This window comes from Arachis ipaensis, chromosome B9 (assembly GCF_059453495.1).
Source record: "Arachis ipaensis isolate K30076 ecotype BB chromosome B9, ASM5945349v1, whole genome shotgun sequence".
NCBI lineage: Eukaryota > Viridiplantae > Streptophyta > Magnoliopsida > Fabales > Fabaceae > Arachis > Arachis ipaensis.
The window spans coordinates 92126639-92146476 of record NC_142444.1 but is presented as its reverse complement, the minus strand read 5'-3'; the positions used below and the strand labels follow the sequence as shown (position 1 = coordinate 92146476).

General features: G+C 36.4%; 2 protein-coding genes across 2 annotated transcripts; both read right to left on the bottom strand.

Annotated features, from left to right (window-relative positions):
• Nucleotides 1–10584: 10584 nt before the first annotated feature.
• LOC148545462 (uncharacterized) lies at nucleotides 10585–13696 on the bottom strand. Its single transcript, XM_088498562.1, has 4 exons — nucleotides 13504–13696; nucleotides 11686–13229; nucleotides 11456–11592; nucleotides 10585–11002 (listed from the first exon to the last, which is right to left on the bottom strand). The coding sequence occupies exons 2-4, from the start codon at nucleotides 13226–13228 to the stop codon at nucleotides 10772–10774; spliced, it is 1911 nt and encodes a 636-aa protein (XP_088354688.1). The 5' UTR covers nucleotide 13229; nucleotides 13504–13696; the 3' UTR covers nucleotides 10585–10771.
• A 1593-nt stretch (nucleotides 13697–15289) lies between these two features.
• Nucleotides 15290–19604, bottom strand: LOC107618003 (zinc finger CCCH domain-containing protein 53). Its single transcript, XM_088498561.1, has 12 exons — nucleotides 19304–19604; nucleotides 19041–19165; nucleotides 18583–18648; nucleotides 17610–17914; nucleotides 17336–17515; nucleotides 17168–17242; nucleotides 17034–17049; nucleotides 16713–16824; nucleotides 16522–16608; nucleotides 16107–16277; nucleotides 15883–16000; nucleotides 15290–15592 (listed from the first exon to the last, which is right to left on the bottom strand). The coding sequence occupies exons 5-8, from the start codon at nucleotides 17494–17496 to the stop codon at nucleotides 16765–16767; spliced, it is 312 nt and encodes a 103-aa protein (XP_088354687.1). The 5' UTR covers nucleotides 17497–17515; nucleotides 17610–17914; nucleotides 18583–18648; nucleotides 19041–19165; nucleotides 19304–19604; the 3' UTR covers nucleotides 15290–15592; nucleotides 15883–16000; nucleotides 16107–16277; nucleotides 16522–16608; nucleotides 16713–16764.
• Nucleotides 19605–19838: the final 234 nt, after the last annotated feature.

The window sequence follows — 19838 nt, the reverse complement described above, 5'->3', positions numbered from 1 at the left end:
ACTGTGGATTCTGGTGGCCTACTCTTTTTAGAGACGCTGCTGAGTTTTGTAAATCTTGTCACCCATGCCAGAAATTTGGTAACATATCCAAGAGGGATGAGATGCCTCAACAATATATGCTTTTCTGTGAAATTTTTGATGTTTGGGGCATTGACTTCATGGGTCCATTTCCAAATTCTAGTGGATATTTTTATATATTGTTAGCTGTGGATTATGTTTCCAAATGGGTGGAAGCAATTCCTACCCGCACTAATGATGCTAACACTGTTGTTTCCTTTGTGAGAAACCATATTATATGCCGCTTTGGATCACCACGAGCGATCGTGAGCGATCAAGGCACCCATTTTTGTAACAAGAGACTAACAAGATTGATGAAGAAGCATGGAATAATCCATAAAGTTGCAACAGCTTACCATCCCCAAACTAATGGGCAAGCCGAGGTGTCGAACAGAGAAATTAAGCGTATCTTGCAAAAGATAGTGAAGCCTCATAGAAAAGACTGGAGCACCAAGCTACAAGATGCACTGTGGGCATACCGAACAGCATACAAGACACCCATTGGGATGAGTCCCTTCCGCTTGGTTTATGGAAAAGCTTGTCAGCTCCCAGTTGAAATAGAACACAGAGCCTTCTGGGCAGTTAAGGAGTGCAACATGGGAATTGAGAATGCTGGAGCTGAAAGAAAGTTGCAACTGCAGGAACTGGAGAACCTTCGCCTGGAAGCTTATGAGAACTCCAGAATATACAAGGAAAAGATGAAAGCTGTGCATGATCAAAACATCAAGAAGAGAGAGTTCCAACCTGGAGATTTTGTTCTCCTTTACAAATCTCGACTGAGGCTCATGCCTGGTAAGTTGAGATCAAAATGGGAAGGTCCATACAGAATAGAGAAGGCTGAACCGTACGGAGTTTATCACCTAAGCCATCCTTCAAGCTCTGAACTTATTAAGGTTAATGGACAACGCCTGAAGCTATACCATGGTGAGAAGGTGCAGAAGAATAAGGAGCTTGAGATCTTCCGCTTGGAAGACCCCCACATCGCAGCAGATTGAGCTATTGGAGCGTCCAACTTACGGACGTAAAAGCAAAGTGCTTGGTGGGAGACAACCCACCGCGGTATGATCATTCTTTTCTTCATTTTTAGTTTTTCTTCTTTAATAACTCTTCTCTTTATTAGTGCTTTCGTGCTCTTTCAATTACATGTCTTTATCTTTCCTTAAAAAAAAAATTTTTGCCGCGCGACGCGATCGCACCATCGACGCGTCCGCGTGGCAGGGGGAGTAATAAAAAAAAATAAAAATGAACAGAAAGTTACGCAGGAGGAGCGCTGGAGTCGTGCCAATGGCACAAATTACCCCACGCGACCGCGTGCCCCACGCGGCCGCGTGCCCTAAGTTTTCGATGTAAAAGGGTGCACAGTCGCATTCTGTGCGAGAGTGATGCTGGATTGGTGCTGGAGGCACAATCCTTATCACGCGACCGCGTCGCCGACGCGGCCGCGTCACCCATTTTATGACGCGCATTCATGCGATCGCGTGACCCACACGATCGCGTCACCCCAATTTGGCAATTGAATTAAATTGAACAGAGAGTTGTGCTGGAGCGAGGCTGCACTCGCGCCAGACGCATAACATGGGTCACGCGACCGCGTGACTGACGCGATCGCGTCCTCCTCCCTGACGCGCACCCACGTGAACATGTGCCCCACGCGGCCGCGTCGTATGCGCCACACAGCTCAACCTAAAATTGCCACATATCTTATCTTGTTCTCCTCCAAATCCTAATTTTTCTTTTCCCTCCTTCTTTCTTCCTTCCCCCTTTCCCTTTCTATCTCACCTTTCACTCTCTATCTCTCTCACCATCATTAACAAGGTTTTACCTTCTTCTTCCTTCTTCTCTTTACTATCATTCTTATTATATTATGTATATATATTATTATTTTCTTTTTCTTTTCTTTTTTCTTTTCAAATTTTTATTTTTCTTCTTCTTCTTTTCTTTTCTTTATATGGTGTTAGAAACCTTTTGAGTCATCATCCCTCATTATATGCTTGTGGATTATTGCAAATTATTTGACAATTATTTTTCTCCCATTTAAGGGATTGCTTGCATGTTCATCTTCATATTTTCTATACCCTATTCACCATGCATGCTATGTGTTTGTGAAAAAGCTCATGTGGCATTATGCACTTCTCTATGTTACTATACTATTCAATGCTTGCTTTTCACAACTTTTTCTTATTATTTTATTAATTGAATTCAATTGTCAATACAAACGTGATGGTTTGTTACAAAGTAATACTTGGTCTATACTACTCATGCCCTTTGCCAGCATGCCAATAAACACCTTGCATTCACTTGTCTTTTTATGCACTAGCTATTTCCCATTGATGGCTTTTCATATGTACTCGAGAGCATGTGTTAATGTCATCTACATTTTACTGTGCATCATTCACCCTCTTTTCCGTTTCCTTCCTTGCTGTATCTCTCTTTAAATTTAATTTTCTTTCCCTTCCCTTCTTTCAGGATGGCCACCAAGAAAGGAAAGGAGAAAGCAACTTCCAGACCACCAACAAGAAGAGGAACTAAAAGAGCATTAGTGGCAGAGCCTTCTTCAACCGCAGTCAAGCCCTCAACAAAACGAGTCAAGAGGATAATAAAGGTTGACGAAAAGGAGAAAGCCTTTCCAGCAAAGGACGCTGCGCGATTTTCCAATCGCTACTGTGAGCAGATGTTCCCTATTCTGGCAGAAAGGAACTATAACAATGAATACCTTCTTATCCTCCCGTCCAATATTGCCACCTTTGTTGAGCCGCAAATTGAGCGAAGACAATGGGATTTCCTACGGAAACAGCCAAGGCAGGTCAATCTTTCTTGGGTAGTTGAGTTCTACTCCAACTTCTACATGCCGACCCTGCAGTCTGTTTATGTCCGGCAGAAGCAAGTCCCCATCACAGAAAAGGCCATTCAGCAAGCTCTGAGTCTTCCCCCTATTCCAGCAGGAATGGATGCTTTTCAAGAAGCCACCCTTCAGCGCCAGAGATACCAATTTGACTGGGACTCCGTTCTCGGAGTCATCGCATTACCTGGCAGTCGTTGGATCTACGGATACCACCGTACCCGCCCTAAGGGAATCTTGGCTTCCGCACTTACCTTGGAGGCTCGCGTATGGGCACAGATCATGTCCCATTATGTCTTTCCGAGCACTCATGAGTCCTCCTTCACTACAGACATGGCTATTCTACTATGGTGCATCCTTACAGACCAACCTCTGAATCTCTCAAGACATATCCAGAATGCCATGGAGCACGTACAAATCGCGGGCAACCTACCTTTTCCCGCCCTGGTCTCAGATCTTGTCTCAGCAGCCGGAGTCTCCTACAGAGCTGGGGACACCAAAGCCATGCTTCCACGGGATGATCAATATGTCCCTAACGGGAAATACCTCAGACTTTCAGCAGCCACTACAAGTCAGCCTACTGAGCCAGTTGAAGATATTCCTTCTTCAACACCACAAGCATCTACAACTGAGAAATTGCTCCAGCAGATACTTGAAAAATTGGATCGGCATGAACTGAAAGCTAAGATGAGAGAGTGCCGTAACAAGCGCCGATTCACATACCTCAAGGAGCTGATCATGGGCAAATTCAAGGACTCAGACACTCCGGACTCCACTTCTTTTACCAGCACCGGGAGCCATGATAGTCCCGACTGTGGAGATACTGCTACCAGCCCTCCCCTGTTCCTGACAGATGGCACCGAGGACGGTGCAAAGCCTTAAGTGTGGGGAGGTCGTTCAGTACCTGACTTCCGGAGGTAATTTCTCTTCTCTGTGCACCAATAACTAGGATATTCTAGTTAGATTTTCTTTCCTTTATAGAATAGAATAAATTGCATAGGTTAGAATAGTTGCATGCATGTTCTACTTGATTGAAAAAACAATAAGTTTCTTTTAAAAATCTATCTTTGGAATAAAATTTCACTAATTTTTCAAAATTTTTATGATAAATCTGCTTGAGTTGTATTTGGAACATGATGTTTGAGCTAAAGAACACACAACCTGTGAAAGATTTGAGCCTTTATGTATGGTTACATTATTTAACCATAATTATTTTATTCTTGTGTGTTTACTTCTCTATGATTGTAATCTATATTTTGTTTTATCTTATATGTCCAATATTTATTATATTTTCATGCTTGCACATGATTGAGGCCATTATTTGTTTAAACTCACTTATCCAAATCAAGCCTACCCTTTTCAATTATCCTTGTTCACCACTTTGAGCCTTTAAAACCTCATTTGTTCTATATTTTACCACATTACTAACCTTAAGCTGAAAAACAATTACATATCCCAAATTGAATCTTTGGTTAGCTTAAGATAGAATTGTGTGTGCTAGTTAAGTATGGGAAATTGTGGGAACAAAAGTTATTAAGGGGATGTGTCATGAAAATTTAAAGGGAATTTGGATACCTATTCATGTGAAACTATAAGAATCAAAAATCTATGTGCATTGATAAGCTTTATTTATTTCAATTAAAAAAAAAGATGATAAACAAATAAATAAGGGGACAAAATTACCCCAATGTTAAATTCAGAATTCAAAGATCAATGCACATATGATAGAATTAAAATACAAAGTTGAAACATGAGTATGGGTTGAAAAAGGGAATTACAGGTAGCTAGGCATGAATTTAAAAGTATATAGAATATATGTATATTAGGAGAGAGCTTAGGTTAATTAAAGATTCAATTTATAAAGCTCACTTAGCCATATGTATACCCTTACCTGCACCTTGGCCCCATTACAACCCTGAAAAGACCTCATGATGTTTGCATTGGTATATTAACTGTTGTTGATTGGTTAGGAGAAAAACAAAAGTTAGAAAATATGACTAGAGAAGAATAAAGTGATTACCTTATACACAGAGATTAGAGCGTACATACATTATCAGTGAGGGTTCAATGCATGAATTTTCATGTTTCCTACTTTCATAAGCTATCTTCTTGCACTTTTATCGGTTTTATTGTATAATGATAGAATTAGTGGAATTTGACTTGTAATTGTTTTGAAGGGCTTATTTACTTTTGATCAAGTGGACAATAATCATATAGTTGCATTTATTTATATATGTAGGATTGCATTGCATTTCATGAGTTTCTATATGTTCATACTTATTTCCTTGTCTCCTTCAATTTAGCATGAGGACATGCTAATGTTTAAGTGTGGGGAGGTTGATAAACCACTATTTTATAGTTTATATTGTGTTTAATTGTGTGGTTTTGTCATGATCCTTACCCACTTATTCATCAATTTAGCATGCATTTAGATTTTCTTCCTAAATTCAGTACATGTTTGAAAATTGCTTCCTAGAGACTTTAATTATTTAATTTTAATTCTCCTTTATTCCATTCGATGCCGTGATCTGTGTGTCAAGTGTTTCAGGCTTTATAGGGCATGAATGAGATGGAGATTGGAGAGGAAGCTAGCAAAAAAATGGACGGAACACCAGAATTTGAGGAGATAACCAGCGAGAAGTGACGCGGTCGCATGGCTCACGCGACCGCGCGAAGGAGCGCAAATCGCAGTGACGCGGCCGCATGGCTTGCGCGGCCGCGCGGATTGGAAAGCGCAAGCGACGCGGTAGCATGGACGACGCGAACGCGTGGAGAGGAAAAAGCGCAAGCGACGCGTCCGCATGGATGACGCGATCGCGTGACATGTGCGATCTGCATAATCTGCAGAATTCGCTGGGGGCGATTTTGGACCTTATTTCGGCCCAGTTTTCGGCCCGGAACAGCAGACTAGAGTCAGAGAATATGCAGAAACAAGACATTCAATCATTGAGTAGTTTTTAGATCTAGTTTTACTCTCTTAGGTTTTCCTCTCGAGGTTTTGAGGATTCTGATTTTGAATTGATCTGAGCATTGGAACATTGAGAAGAGTTATTTCCCTCATCAAGAGTTCGTCATTCTAGTTTGTTTTCTTAACTTGGTTTTATTCTTCCATGTTCTTTGTTTTGTTCAATTTTGTCATTCAGATACTTTTATGATTATTTAATGCAAGGATTATTTCTTTTTAATTCAACTTCAATTCCAATAATTATGTCTTCTTTTAATTCCCTTTCATGTGCTATGGATTCTTTATTTACAATGCGTGAGTAGTTTCCTTACTTGATGGGGAGTTGATTAAAAGGAACTCTTGAGTTGGAAGGATTGAAAGAAAATTTGTAATTGGGTTAAATGTTGGATTGCTATCCTGTCACTAACGCCAATCCCTTTGAACTAAGTGGGTTGCAACTTGTGAACAGATCTGGCATTCCAACTTGTTTGACTTTTCCTTACCTAGTAAAGGATAACCAAACAGAATAACCATTAATTATAATTTAATCTTACAATCGCACCATCAATAGTAGAATTTCCAACCAATCAACTCCCAGTCAAAGCTTTTATTCATATTATTTAAATTTCCTCAATTTAAATTCCAATTTACTTAGCTCAACTTCTTGGAACATCTGATTAATAAAACCGCACACTTTTCTGCAACTCGTTGGGAGATGACCTGGGACTTAAAACTCCCAGTAATTTTAATTTAAACTCTCTGTGACATATTTCTAAATTGATAGGCAGATTTTCGGTGAGTTAAGAACTATACTTGCAACGTAACCATTTTAATAAATTTTTAATTCACCAACTTCTGCTTTCCATCAGTATTAGATTGATTTCATGTGAGGAGAAGTCAAATTGGTGAAGTAGTGTGCTTGTAACTAAACTCTGGTGGTTGGAAACTTGTTGAGTTGGCTTGAAAGCTTATGAAGAGGAGGGTATTGAGGTGTTTTGAGCTTGGAAACAAATTGATCAAGGTATGGTTTCGGTTTCTTGTAGTTAATATATAATATTGTGTGAAACTTAGGCTAGTAGCCTTAAGATAGATTGAATTGTATGAATTAATTGAATGAATGAATATGATGATGTAGAATGTGGAATGATATTGTATATGAAGGAGTGTTGTTATGATGTTGAAGATTGATGATGATTATTGATGAGTATTAAATGATAAACATTGGTGTTGATGAGGATTGAATTTCATGTTTTGGTTAATGAAATTATGTGTGATATGTGACTAATTGAATGGAGGTTAGATATGAGCTTGTAAATGTTATATTGATGTATAATGATTGTGATGGATTAGAATTATATATATTTGGTGTGATTATTGCGTGGGTGGTTTAGGATTATTGTGTATATTGTGTATATTTGGGATTTGAATATGCACTTGTGTGTTTTGTTTGAGTATGTATTTGCTTTGGCTTGCCTATTTGCTTAACTTTAATTAACTACTACGTGGTCTAATTGATGTATCTGTTTCCATATTTGTGTTTTCCTTGTTTGTCTTGTTTGTGTTCATTTCTGAGAGATCCCTCATACTGGTGGAGGAGACGCTAAGGGTTGTTCTACTTGGTGATTTGGAGGTTTGCAGAGAACGAAAAATGACGAGTTAGATTAGAATCCTTAGATATAGTCATCCTATATTTGGTTTAATGAGAACTTTAGGATTTGATATAGGTTGTTGGAGATTTTGGAATGCCTCTAGCTTTCCGGGACATTATTTATTATCTATATGGGCACCTTTACCATACTGAGAACCCCGGTTCTCATTCCATAGATATTCTGTTGTTTTTCAAATGCAGGAGGTGAGGCACTTCACTGAGCATTGTTGGAGACTCTTATACAAGTGAAGAATTATTTTGGGGAGCTGTAGTTTGTACTTAGTATATAGATATGTACATATTCTCCACTTGTATAACTTGTATTTTGTCCCTTTTAGAGGATAATTTTGGAGAAACAAGATTTACATTTTGGATACGTTTTAGGTTGTATATATATATATATATATATGGCCTGCCTTTGCTTCGCAGGTCCAGTCTGGAGCTTGCTATCTGTATCTTTAGAACTCTATATTCGTATGTATATTATCCTTTTCATACGTTGTTATCTGTTTCTTCTACGCTTAATCGTTCGGGTGTGATGCGACTTTCGGGTTTTGTTTTGTTCAACCTTTCTTCAAGACTCCTAGTTAAGCTTCTTTTCATATATATATATCTATGTACATATTTTTACTTTTAGAGGTCGTAATACCTCACCACTTCTGATTTACGAACTTAAGCGTAAAGCTCTGTGTGGTAGAGTGTTACAAACTACACACAATCATCTTCCATACTAAAAAAATTTTCCCTATTTTATTTATACCTAAAAAAAGAAAATTAAAACATTATGTTTTCTTTTTTAAATCCGTTCTTTATGAGTGAATCCCATAGTGGTCCCTAAGATTCACGCGATCACCCAATGTGGTCTTTGAAATTCCAATTTCACTATTGTAGTCCTCGAGATTGAGCTCTGGGCACCATAGTAGCCCTGAGCAATTTTTCGACGATGAGTCAGTTATCGTAGTGTTGACGTGGTATCACTTTGCTACGTTGGACCTAATTTGGTCTTTCCTTCTACGGGCCACCTAGTTCTGGCGCCACTACCACTGCCGGAGTCTAGTTCTAGGCACCGATGGGAGGGTACGTGAGGAAGTAGCTGAAGAATTGTGTGTCCAACTTCAAGAAGGCCTTTCAGAGGAGCGTGTCAGAGAAGAAGTGGTTGTGGGTGGTGTCGGTGCTGAACTTCGTTGGGAGGAAGGATGTTCAGGCTTTCGAGAAAAAGATAGTAACGATCGGAGCAGTTGACGTGATGAGATGGGAGCAATGTGCATGGGCTATGGGAAAGGCTAGCGAGAACAGGGTGCACGTGGTGGTGTCGAAGGAACAAGATTTGTATACGTGGAAGGGAAGGATGAAGAAGAAGAAGCATGAGTTGTGGAGACTACTACCATGGAGCTTTGGTGTGGAAGGAAAGAAGAAGAAGAAGCCGTGGAAGCTACTGTCGTGAGGCTTTGGTGCAGGAGGGAGAGAAGGAGGAAGAAGAAGAAGCAGCTTTGGTGCGAAAGGGAAGGAAGAACAGCAGAAGAAAAAGAAGTTGTGGAGGTTGCTGTCGTGGGACTTTGGTGCGTGAGAGAGGGAAGGAGGAGGAAGAAGAAGAAGCTTTGATGCGGAAGGAAAAGAAGAGTGGAAAGGAGAAGAAGAAGAGGTAGAAGAAGTTTTGGAGGCTGCCGCTATGGGGATTTGGTGTGGAAGGGAGGGAAAGAAGAAGAAGAAGAAGAAGAAGAAGAAGAAGAAGCTCCTACATGGCAAAGTGACGCTATGCTAGTGATGCTATAGCTGACTCATCATCAAAATGATGCTTAGGGACTATTATGGTGTCTAGAGTTCTATCTGGGGAACTAGAATAGTGAAATTGGGATCTCGAGAATCACATTGAGTAATAGCGTCAATCTCAAAACTATTATGGAGATTTACTCGTTTTTTAGAGATATATAATTGTGCATATCTAATTATTTGTTTTGAAAAATCAAACATTCCAAGAGACTTAAAATGAGAGAAATTGATTGGTATATGTATATACGTGATTCATGAATTTTTTTTTTTTTTAGGTAATATGTAATTCATGAATTTAATGCTCTAGAAAGCTTAATATGGAGATTACATTTTGACTTCCATAATCCTTTATAGACTAAGTTTACAAATTAATTGAGGCCATATAACTCCCTAATTTGAGGGGGAAAAAATAAAATGAAATTGCTTTATTTTTTATATTCATTTTAGAAAAATATGTAGTCAGCATGTGAGCTTTACATGGTATAAACAATTACATATTAAGCGATTCTTTGTTTCTTAATTGATGAAGAAAAATATTTATTTGAAATAAAATTTGTACTAGCAATTTTATAACAAAAGGTTCAGATTTGCAATCTTAATTATATCCTTTGAAGGGTTTATAATGTGAACAAAATTGATGGTAAGAGGTCAAAGTTGGAAGAAGTGCTCCTCCTAATAACGTTACCTTATGAAGACATTATGAATTACTGAATTTTGACTTCCCCACTCATATATTAGATGCATCATGCATTTTTTTTTTTTCGAGTCCGGTAGATTAAAGATTAATCCGTCGCGGATCAAAATTTTATTTTAAAGTTTGTTGCTAACTAATAGATTGTTACATCCACAAAGTAAAATTTAAACTCCCATATTTACTTAAATAGACAAATAAATTAACTACTTAACAAACCCAAATTAACTTATAATTAAATAGACAAATAAACAAACCACTTTATCAACTCAAGTTGGTTAAAACATCATGCGTGTAACCTGATTTGTTTCGGTCCACCTTGCGAGATTGCGGTGTGAATATAATAGTGATTAGTGAAACTAATGCTTACTACTTATGGTTTAAAAGCAGTTTTCTACAGTGTTATCTTTTGAAGATGTCCTGAATATAGCATTCACAATTTAGGCTAAGCTCTGTAATCAGAGAACCATGCAACGATGAAATCTTAAACTTATGGTTAAGGCACATTACAATCTGCTTAAAAATGCTCATGAGTCATGACCGTATACTCGCTGTAAAACATGAAAATTATCCAAAACGGAAAATGGGAAAAAGAAGAAAAACCATACATAAAGACATGGAATACTAAGAAAACATTATATTAACGAGGATTCTTCATTTATGGCTAAATTTTATATTTATGTAACAACATGCTTTACAACTCTCACGACCATATTACTTATACATTAGTATAAAATAACATGAACCAAGTCCACAAAGGAAAAGTACACCCATTAGAAACTGAAGAAAACCATATACTAATACTAATACATAGGTCACATTTTAATCTGCATTTGACTTGATTCCAACTATGGACATGAGAAAGTGGAGTTTTTTATTAATTTCAGCGGGATCATAGGGATTCTCCTTGAGAAAAGCAGGGAATTCAACTCCAGTGAAGATGTAGAGAGCCTTTAATTCATCTATGAATGATTTTTGTTTTGAACCTTCATATCCTATTATCTTCCTTATGACACTGACTTGTTTCCACATGCTCTCTTCATTGAACGTAACCTGCAAAATGATCTAGAATAAATTAGCCTCATTGTTGAAGAAATACAGCCATATTCAAGAAATTGAGAAAATAAGATCAAAATTAGGACATTTAGATTGGGCAAGGGCCTTCTGAGCTGGTTCGAACGTGTTCAAAATAGGACCGTTTCACAAGAGTGGATTAGACGAAAGGTTCTTTTGTAGCTGGGGATAGAGAACCCTAAGAAAATTTTAGAGTGAATTATTAAAAGCAATTTACAGATATATGGTTTAAATTCCAGGGACATAATCATGATAGTCAATGTAATAACGCCCAACAACATGTAAACACAATCTTAGGTTCATTAGGCAAATTATAACGCCTTTAGAACTTATAAAGGAACATTATAAATCCAACTGAACTAGTTATGAACCATATAAAACGAGGGATCATGATGGCCTAGCTATAAAATTGCACATATAAAAAGCCCTGACCTCATCAGAAGGGCGCATCGCATCTTTTCTGGAGAAGATTTCAGATGGCCTACCCTCTTGTTCTCGTTCTTTCTCTACCGAGGAATTAGTCACCTCTATAAGAGCTGTGTGACCATTAACCATAGCAACTGAAGATTCTGCATATATACAAATCAATTAATTTCAGATATCATGTAAGGACTTAAGAATAGTATACAAAATGGAAGTGGCATACAAATTTAAGGCCTAACCTTCATGCAATTCAATTGTACATGTGTCTGCGCCAGGATATATTATTTTCTGATCAGACGAATCAAACCCTTTTTCAGCTGAAACTTCGTCAGAACCTGCATCTGATGAATCCAAAATTTCATCATACTTAAGTAGCTGAGGTTCTTGAATTATAGAAGAAATGTTGTCATCTAATTTCACCCCTTGAGATACAGTAGACCCGTCTAGCACTTGGTCTGGTTCCTCATCATCATTCAAATCCAAAACAATGTTTCTGCCTATAACCTTGGACGATTCATCAGCTAGGGAAATATTGTAATCCTGATCCATCACCACATCTCTAACTGGTTCAGCTGGATGAGTTTCATGTTGGAAACTAGTTCCACTTAGTAGTTCAGAATTTTCATGGAAACGCTTCTGCAAGACACTTGCACTGTCGACCTCTCCGGCTTCTAACACATCTCTGATAGGATCATTTGATTCCACACAATTGTAGATATTATCCTTGTCTTCAGTATTTATTGGTGGAATCTTTTGCTCACAGAGTCTTTTATCTACTTCCTCCTTTCCTATTACAGCTACTTTAATTCCCTCCATAGTATTACAACTGTGCGTGTTGTGTGCTACTGCAGAATATTCAACAACTGAATCAATTTCTTCCTTGTTCTCATTAGTATCTCCATGGATTCCATGTACGTATTCTCCTCCATTATCATCCATTCTACCTTCATTTCTAATTTCTTCCAACAGCTCCTTAGTTTCCCTCTTCAACTCTTCTTCATCTATGTCACCCTCTATGGCCTTATCCCCGAATTCCTCTACGAAAATGCTTGTAACATCAAAGGGTGCCTTGAATTCTTCAACAACATCATTATCATCAACCTCATTCTCATCAATACCCTCAATTGTTATCACAACTCCATGCCCCGCCGTCATTGGTTGCTCCCCATTACTTTCCCCACTCAACTCTTCTTCCATCACAATTCCATCGTCAATTTCATCTCCTATAACCTCGTCATCATCAAGCATTCTCCCTGCCGAATTCTCCTCTTCTATTTCTTGATCACCTTCCTTAGAGACATTACAGCGAGCATCTAGTGAACGCAACTCATCATCCTTCACAACCTCTTGTTCATACCCACCATTTGATGATATCACACATTTCTCATAATTCTTAATCACATTTTCAACACCATCCTTTCCAAGCTGTTCCTCATCTTCATCAAGAAGCACAGGATATTCATGATGATAAGGAATAGGAAGCAACCTACTCATCACTGTCTGGGTACAAACACGGCTTGCCAAGAAGAATGCATACGGCACAGAAGCAACAACGCCAAATGCAGAAGCAACAAAAAGTGGTGGAACAACAATTGGGGCGGAAGTTGCCACCAAACCAGCCACTAACACCTTCTTTCCAAGGTTCAAAACCCAACTCCACTTTCCACCATTACTGTTATGGTTATTCCCATCGCCATCATCATCTTCAGCCAAGTAGTATTTATTATTAGTACTACTATTTTTCCAATTCCACTCATCATCTTCTGGTTCCTCCAATTCCATCCTACATAATAATAATAATCATAATATACAAACATGCAAGTTTAAGTTGTATCATTCGATAACAAATTGAACTAAATATATACAATTCATCAAAGTTGAAAGAAAACTAGTAATAACAACATCATCCAAGCATGCAATTGCGCTAATTATTATTATATCTAGAAATTAACTAAGTGAATATGGTTTTTCTCTATGCATAATGTGTATCGATCACAGCTTAGGAATTACAAGATGAAATATCTAATAAAATGAAATTTCAAAGAAACAAGAATTACCTGAACTGAGAGCTTTAGCTTGAAACTCGCGAGAGCTGAGAACTAATTAATTGCTTCACACCGTACCAATTAGTCATGGTAAACGTAATTGTTGATTATTTTCCAAGGAATTACTCATTACGTGGACATTGGTGACACGCGCTGAAAGAAGAAAACGACACTTGTAAAGGAACTGCAAGTCTACAAATACCACCTTTGCGTGTACCATGCATTTTCCAACATTTTCACTCGAATTAATATTAAATTGTATAATTATCCCAATTTACAAAAAAAAAAAAAAAAAACAATTAATTAACTAACCAACAAATTAATAGTGACTACTAATTTATAAACAAAATCATAGTATTAATTAGTAAATAAAAATAGAAGTTGAAATTTACAAAAACAAAATTAGAACATTACAAAGAGAATCGTAAACACAAAATTTGAAAATAGAATTAAAAAATTTTTAACACTTATAAACAAAAAAAAATTCGAACAAACATATAAATAGAACAATAATATAAGACCCAGTTTTAGTAATATAATTTTTTAGGCTACTTTATAACCTATTCTATAAAATCTAAGATTATGGTCCATCATGATAGTGAGATAGACTCAATTGTAAAAAAAAAAAAAAAAAAAAAAAAAAAAAAAAATAATAATTAATAAGTCAAACTTTATTTTCTGAGGATAATTAATTTCTTTAGATAAATTTGACTAGCAGAGATAAATATTTTTTATTATTGGCTCATTACTTCTTACTAGAAACTTTTGAGTTGGGATTCGCTTTTAGTGACAGTTTTACACTCATTAAAAAAAAAACCAACGTTCTAAAGATCACAGAATCAATGATAAAAGTAGTTACCACCTTATTAATTGTATTTTAAGATTAATCTCAACCACTCATTCTTGATTTATTCTTTTAAGAATAAATCTCAACTGCTCATTATTGTACCACACAGTAAAATTAATCCGAAACAAACCTCAACCTAGTATTTTACAAACATCTCTTAAAGACTCCAAACTCTCTTGCTTGCTTTTCAAGTAACTCGTAACCCTACTTCTCCCTCATGTGGCCAAAATTCGCTCTTACTTTTACCCTCTGTGTAGTGTTTTTAACCCGAAGTAACTAACTATGATTAACTATGAATAAATACGACAAGACATGACTCACCTCCTTGAAATCATGCTTTATGCCCCTTCCTCCTTATTTTTTAGCCATTTAATTCTGATTTTTAACACCTTTTACCACCTCTATTTCAAGCTTTACTTCAGCCTTTTATATAAGAGATCACATTAAGAAAAATTTGACAAAGTTTAATGCATTTGACATTACAAGAAATTATCAAAATAGCGACCGATTCTGGTAGTCACTAAAACTTTGGTCGCTAAATTCAAAATAGCGACTGATGGTGGTTGCAAATACTTAGTGACCGATTTTAGCAATCGATTTTCAACCAAGACCACCTAACCATACAAAATAATTTTGGTTGCTAAATCGATCACTAACAAGATCGGTCACTAAATAGCAACCAATATTTCGGTCACTAAAACTGTCGCTGAGATGTTCGGTCACTAAATGGCGACCAATATTTCGTTTACTAAATCGGTCGCTAATTTTTCTGTCGCTAAATCGGTTGCTAACAGCTAACTTCAAAATTCCAAAATTGGTTGCTAAATCAGTCGCTACTGCTACTTTCTAATTATAAATTTTAACTAAATTTCACATATATCACTATTAAAATTTAATTTTTAAATATAATTCTAATTTAACAAAATATATAAATAATCAAAGATAGATAAATGCCTATAATTATTGAAAATCGTATAAAGATAAAATAGAAAATGGATTCTAATACAAATAAGTTTATATTTAGGTATACTACATATACGTGTTGAAAACAAATCAAGACAGAAACAAATCTACACAAATACAACTTTATATTTATGTATACTACATATATGTGATGCTGCTATCTTTGATCATTGATAATGACCTCTTCAGCTTCCTCATCCTCTCTTTTCCTTTTTTATCACCACAAGGTGACAGCTTCAATGTTAAGTCTATTTTGTTGCTGCACTTCCTCTGTTCCTCACCATAAACTCTCTAAAGTAATAAGAAAATCAAAGTTTCCTTAATTAGTTTTGTTGCATTGCATGATGTGAAATTAAAAATTCAACATTTTCTTTTCAGCATTACCTTCTGTTAGTTTTATGAAATTAAAATTAACTACTCATGATTTATTTTCTAGAACATCTATGATCTCACTATATTTATCGGCTACAAAATGTTTACACCACACAACAGCTTCTTCTAATCCTTGTATCTTTATAGTTTGACTATTTAAAAAAATATACAATCAGATATTAAACTGAAGAATGAAGATGTTGTTTTACCTATTGCAAATGATGATTTTGTTGTAGTCCCAATCTTCAACCCATCTACAAACAGCACACCATTCTGTAGTCCACTTAGTACAAACTGGTTCATACTTCTATAAACTGGTTCATATTTCTATGTCATAAAAAATAGTCTTCAGCAACATTATCACTCTCAGGAATTCTTCTAAGAAAATCATGATATTATGAATTTGTACAATAAAAAACTATGATTAATGTACCTTGCAAAAATGTAAGCAACTTCTGCTTCCTTTCTTTTAAGGAAGGTTTTTTGGGTTTGATAGAAATTACAACATTAGAAGGGTCAAGCTTTCTGAATTGCTCACGTATTTGCATTACATATTTTTCTTGTATTTTATCCATTTCTTTCAGCTTGAAATTACATACTCTTACTGCAATGAAAAGTTCAAAAAAAATAATTCTCAGTAAGAAAAAAATCAAAACAGAATAACAGATTTATTATTGGTCCTATTAAAGAACCAGACAGAAAAAATTGCATAAATGCATGCATTATTTAAGCCTAATACTATTTGCCATTACCTATATAACTCTGCATAGTAAATACAACTTTATAGGACTAAGACAACTTTTTCTTCTTTTTTTCCCCTTTGGTTTTTTAAGAAAACGACATCTAACCTTCACATGTATGATACAAGATCCAAGCCAAGAGCTAATGTGTCATTGTGCTTACTAAAAAATGTCTTGCCACACATTTATAGCTAGCTGTCAAAACCAATAATCATCAATAATAATAATCATAAATAATTAGTTAATTAATAATCAGTATTAAGTGGCAAGTGGTGAATTCTAATCTCTTAACTTCTTACCAACTGAGGCCAGGCATCAATGACACATGCTTCCACGGTGTTCAGCAAGCACTCATATTATCCATGATGCACCAAGTCCTTCCTTAGATTGTATACAACAAGAAGCAAAGTTCTACAACAACAATTGTATGCTTGTTATATGATTCGAAGTTTAATTTCAAAATCAGTAAAAATGGAATCATTAATTACACTAGCTGGATTACAAATACCAAAACAAGGTTATCTATATGAATGCATTATGAATCTCCCTAGTTGGAGATCATATTGGTCTCTAGCATCTAGTCCAGTAGGAGTGCCACAAGGTGAAAAATCCCTATCTACCTGTTGTTGTTGCTTCCTACAAAATCAAATTCAAATTCAAAATATTATTGTGTGAGACAATTAAGAAAGGAAAAAAAAATAAGAAAAGACTATAAAAGAATGAGTAGGTGCTTCTGCTGGTATGGGCTTCTCACATCTTGAGTGTAACAAATCCAAACATGCACTTCTGCTGGTATAGGATTCTCACATCTTGAATTGGCCCATAAATGCTTCAAGTTTGAACAACAAAAAGATAGGTCATGAAGTGAAAATACCAAATTTAAAGTTTGAAAAGAGTAAGCTAAGTAGCAACAAAGAAGAACCTGAAGTAGTTAGAAACATCTTCCTCTCTAAAAGTGCTGTCAGCTGGGAAAGTCAAATAGATTTGCCTGGAAGCTGGGTTGACCATGATAGGGCTGTTCAAAGAGAAATCACTCCTTTCAAGCCTTGATCTTCTGAATTTGTGTAAGTCCTCGCTCATCATCAAAGCTGCAGCCGCAACCCTAGTAGCAAATTATGCAAACCATTATTAGAATTCAAGTTGTTTGAGAACTCCATGATGATTAACTTGAGTAGATGAGAAATTAAAACCCCAACTTTGAGTATCATTTTGCTGCTGCTGCTGCTGCTACTGTTGTTGTAGATGGAAATTCATACACTTTGGAGAGTAAGGAAAGTTTGAAGATGCCATGAATTGAGAAGCAGCAGCAAGTCTTTGTTGCTAAGCAGTTTTAGATCTGAGAAGTTCATGATACTGCTGCATCATCTCAATATTGCTTGGAGAACCAACCATTGCAGCAGCACAGCACCATCAGCTTCTCTAAGTCCACCACCTTGGAGGAACTTGTAGGTAGTGCCATTCTTACAGTACCCTCTAGCAAAGTAATGACAAGGCTTCTAACCTATTTTTTAATAGAAAAAATAGTTTAACTAATAAGTAAATTTTTTTGAATGTTTTAGTTTACAAAATGTAAAATAAGTACATTAAAAATTTTGAGGCAAACGACGCTTCATATGATAGTAAAGGGACATAATCTTGAGGTGGTGGAGGAGTTGATCAAAGGAGATCCATTAACTATAAACTTTGTTGACACTAAGGGAAACACACCATTGCATATAGCATCTAGAAAGGGCAAGGCTCAGGTAAATATATAACTTCATATCAACATAGAAAGACAATCCCCATTTGGCTTAAATTTGTTTGCACAGATTGTAAAGAAGCTTCTTGAGCAGAAAGAAACAAACAAAATATTTGTTAAAGCAAAAATAGCACCACACTCATTCACAGCTTAATTTACATCAGAAACAGAAACTTCACAACTTTATTTAGCTCTTAATAATGTATGACATGCATGTATGTTGTGCTTGAAATAATTTCCAAGATACCATGAAGATAATCATTTCAGAACAATTTAGAAAGAATGTCCAAATCTTAACTTGTTTATGAAGGAAACCTATGTATTGCATTGCTTCCTCTAAGACAGAAGATGTATTTGTCTGCAGTGAAAATTATGGATACCTTTAGACTCATAGAAACTTAGAACATCAATGAAGCTTCAAAAATGTATACCTTGCCATATGGTGAAACAAGCTGCTGCAATGTAAAGAATCTTTCACTAAGCTTCTTCTTCCTCTCCTATTCACAGAAACAATAGGAAATATAAAAAGGAAGTTTGGTATCAATGACAAAAATCATAGATATATCACTACTTTAAACTTCAAGGAATGAAATTGTTCAATGCATTTCTAATTTTCATACACTATCCATTGTGGCTTCCCATTGAAAACTTCAAAATGTAAATATATACTGGTACTGCATATTCCCATGAATCAGGAGCCATGCTACATTCCCATAATCCCATTCCACCATATAAATCAGGAGCCATGCAACACTAACCTTGACATACAAACAAAGACCTTTCTATTTTCAAAAATCATTTCTCCTAAATCTAAATACCTTATCAAAAACCACTTAAACAAGAAATGCAAAAGGTCATATTTGCAGACTAGTGTAAACCTTTCACAAACCTTTCAACGAGAGCGAGGTAGGTAAGAGCAGAAGGGAAGAGGTAAACGAGAATATGAGTGGCAACAAGAACCATTCTAAGGCGCTCACACAACTTCGTGAATCTACCTGATAACAGCCTTATTCCCTGTCATAACAAGAACAAAATCCGGCATAAAATCTGGAGATCTGGAAAATTCAATGAAGCACATCGCTAAAACCCCTAACCAGAGGGGGAAAAACCAAACCTAACAGCATGGATTTGAATCGGTGATTAGAAGGTTACCTGCTTAAAGACAACTAAGACGATGCCGAGATCTCAACGACGTAGGTAGTGACACCGAGGCTGCAGAAGAAGACAATGACGAGACCTCATGAGACGACACCGAGACCGGAGAAGACGACGCCGACGGGACCTCAGGAGACAGCAGTGAGATGCGCGTAGAAGACAGCGGCGAAGAAGACGACAATGGCACTTGTAGATGACAATGATATCTGATTGGAGAAGATGAGAACGGTGTGGCTGAGTTAGGGTTAGTGAGGGTAATTCAAAAGTTAGCAATTGATTTAGTGACCACAATCTTAGCGAGCTACCAACTACATTATTCTATTTATTTATAGATTGGTTGTAAAATTAGTTGTTAGGTCAAAAAATAGTGATTGATTTTGTGATCAAGAGTTTTAAAGACATTTCTTTATTTATTTTTGTTACTAATTCGATCGCTAAATTAAAAAATAGTGACTAATTTTACCAATCATTTATATTCTAGTTGTATAAAACTAATCAGTTGCTAATTCGGTGACTATTAGTGACTGATTCT

Excerpts from the sequence above, each read along its gene's own strand:
- LOC148545462 (XM_088498562.1), bottom strand. The coding sequence starts at position 13,228 with ATGGAATTGGAGGAACCAGAAGATGATGAGTGGAATTGGAAAAATAGT. Across the intron at positions 11,593-11,685 it reads TACAATTGAATTGCATGAAG|AATCTTCAGTTGCTATGGTT; the intron begins GTTAGGCCTTAA and ends GTATATATGCAG. Across the intron at positions 11,003-11,455 it reads CGATGCGCCCTTCTGATGAG|GTTACGTTCAATGAAGAGAG; the intron begins GTCAGGGCTTTT and ends ATCATTTTGCAG.
- LOC107618003 (XM_088498561.1), bottom strand. The coding sequence starts at position 17,496 with ATGATGAGCGAGGACTTACACAAATTCAGAAGATCAAGGCTTGAAAGG. Across the intron at positions 17,243-17,335 it reads GATGTTTCTAACTACTTCAG|CATTTATGGGCCAATTCAAG; the intron begins GTTCTTCTTTGT and ends TCAAACTTGAAG.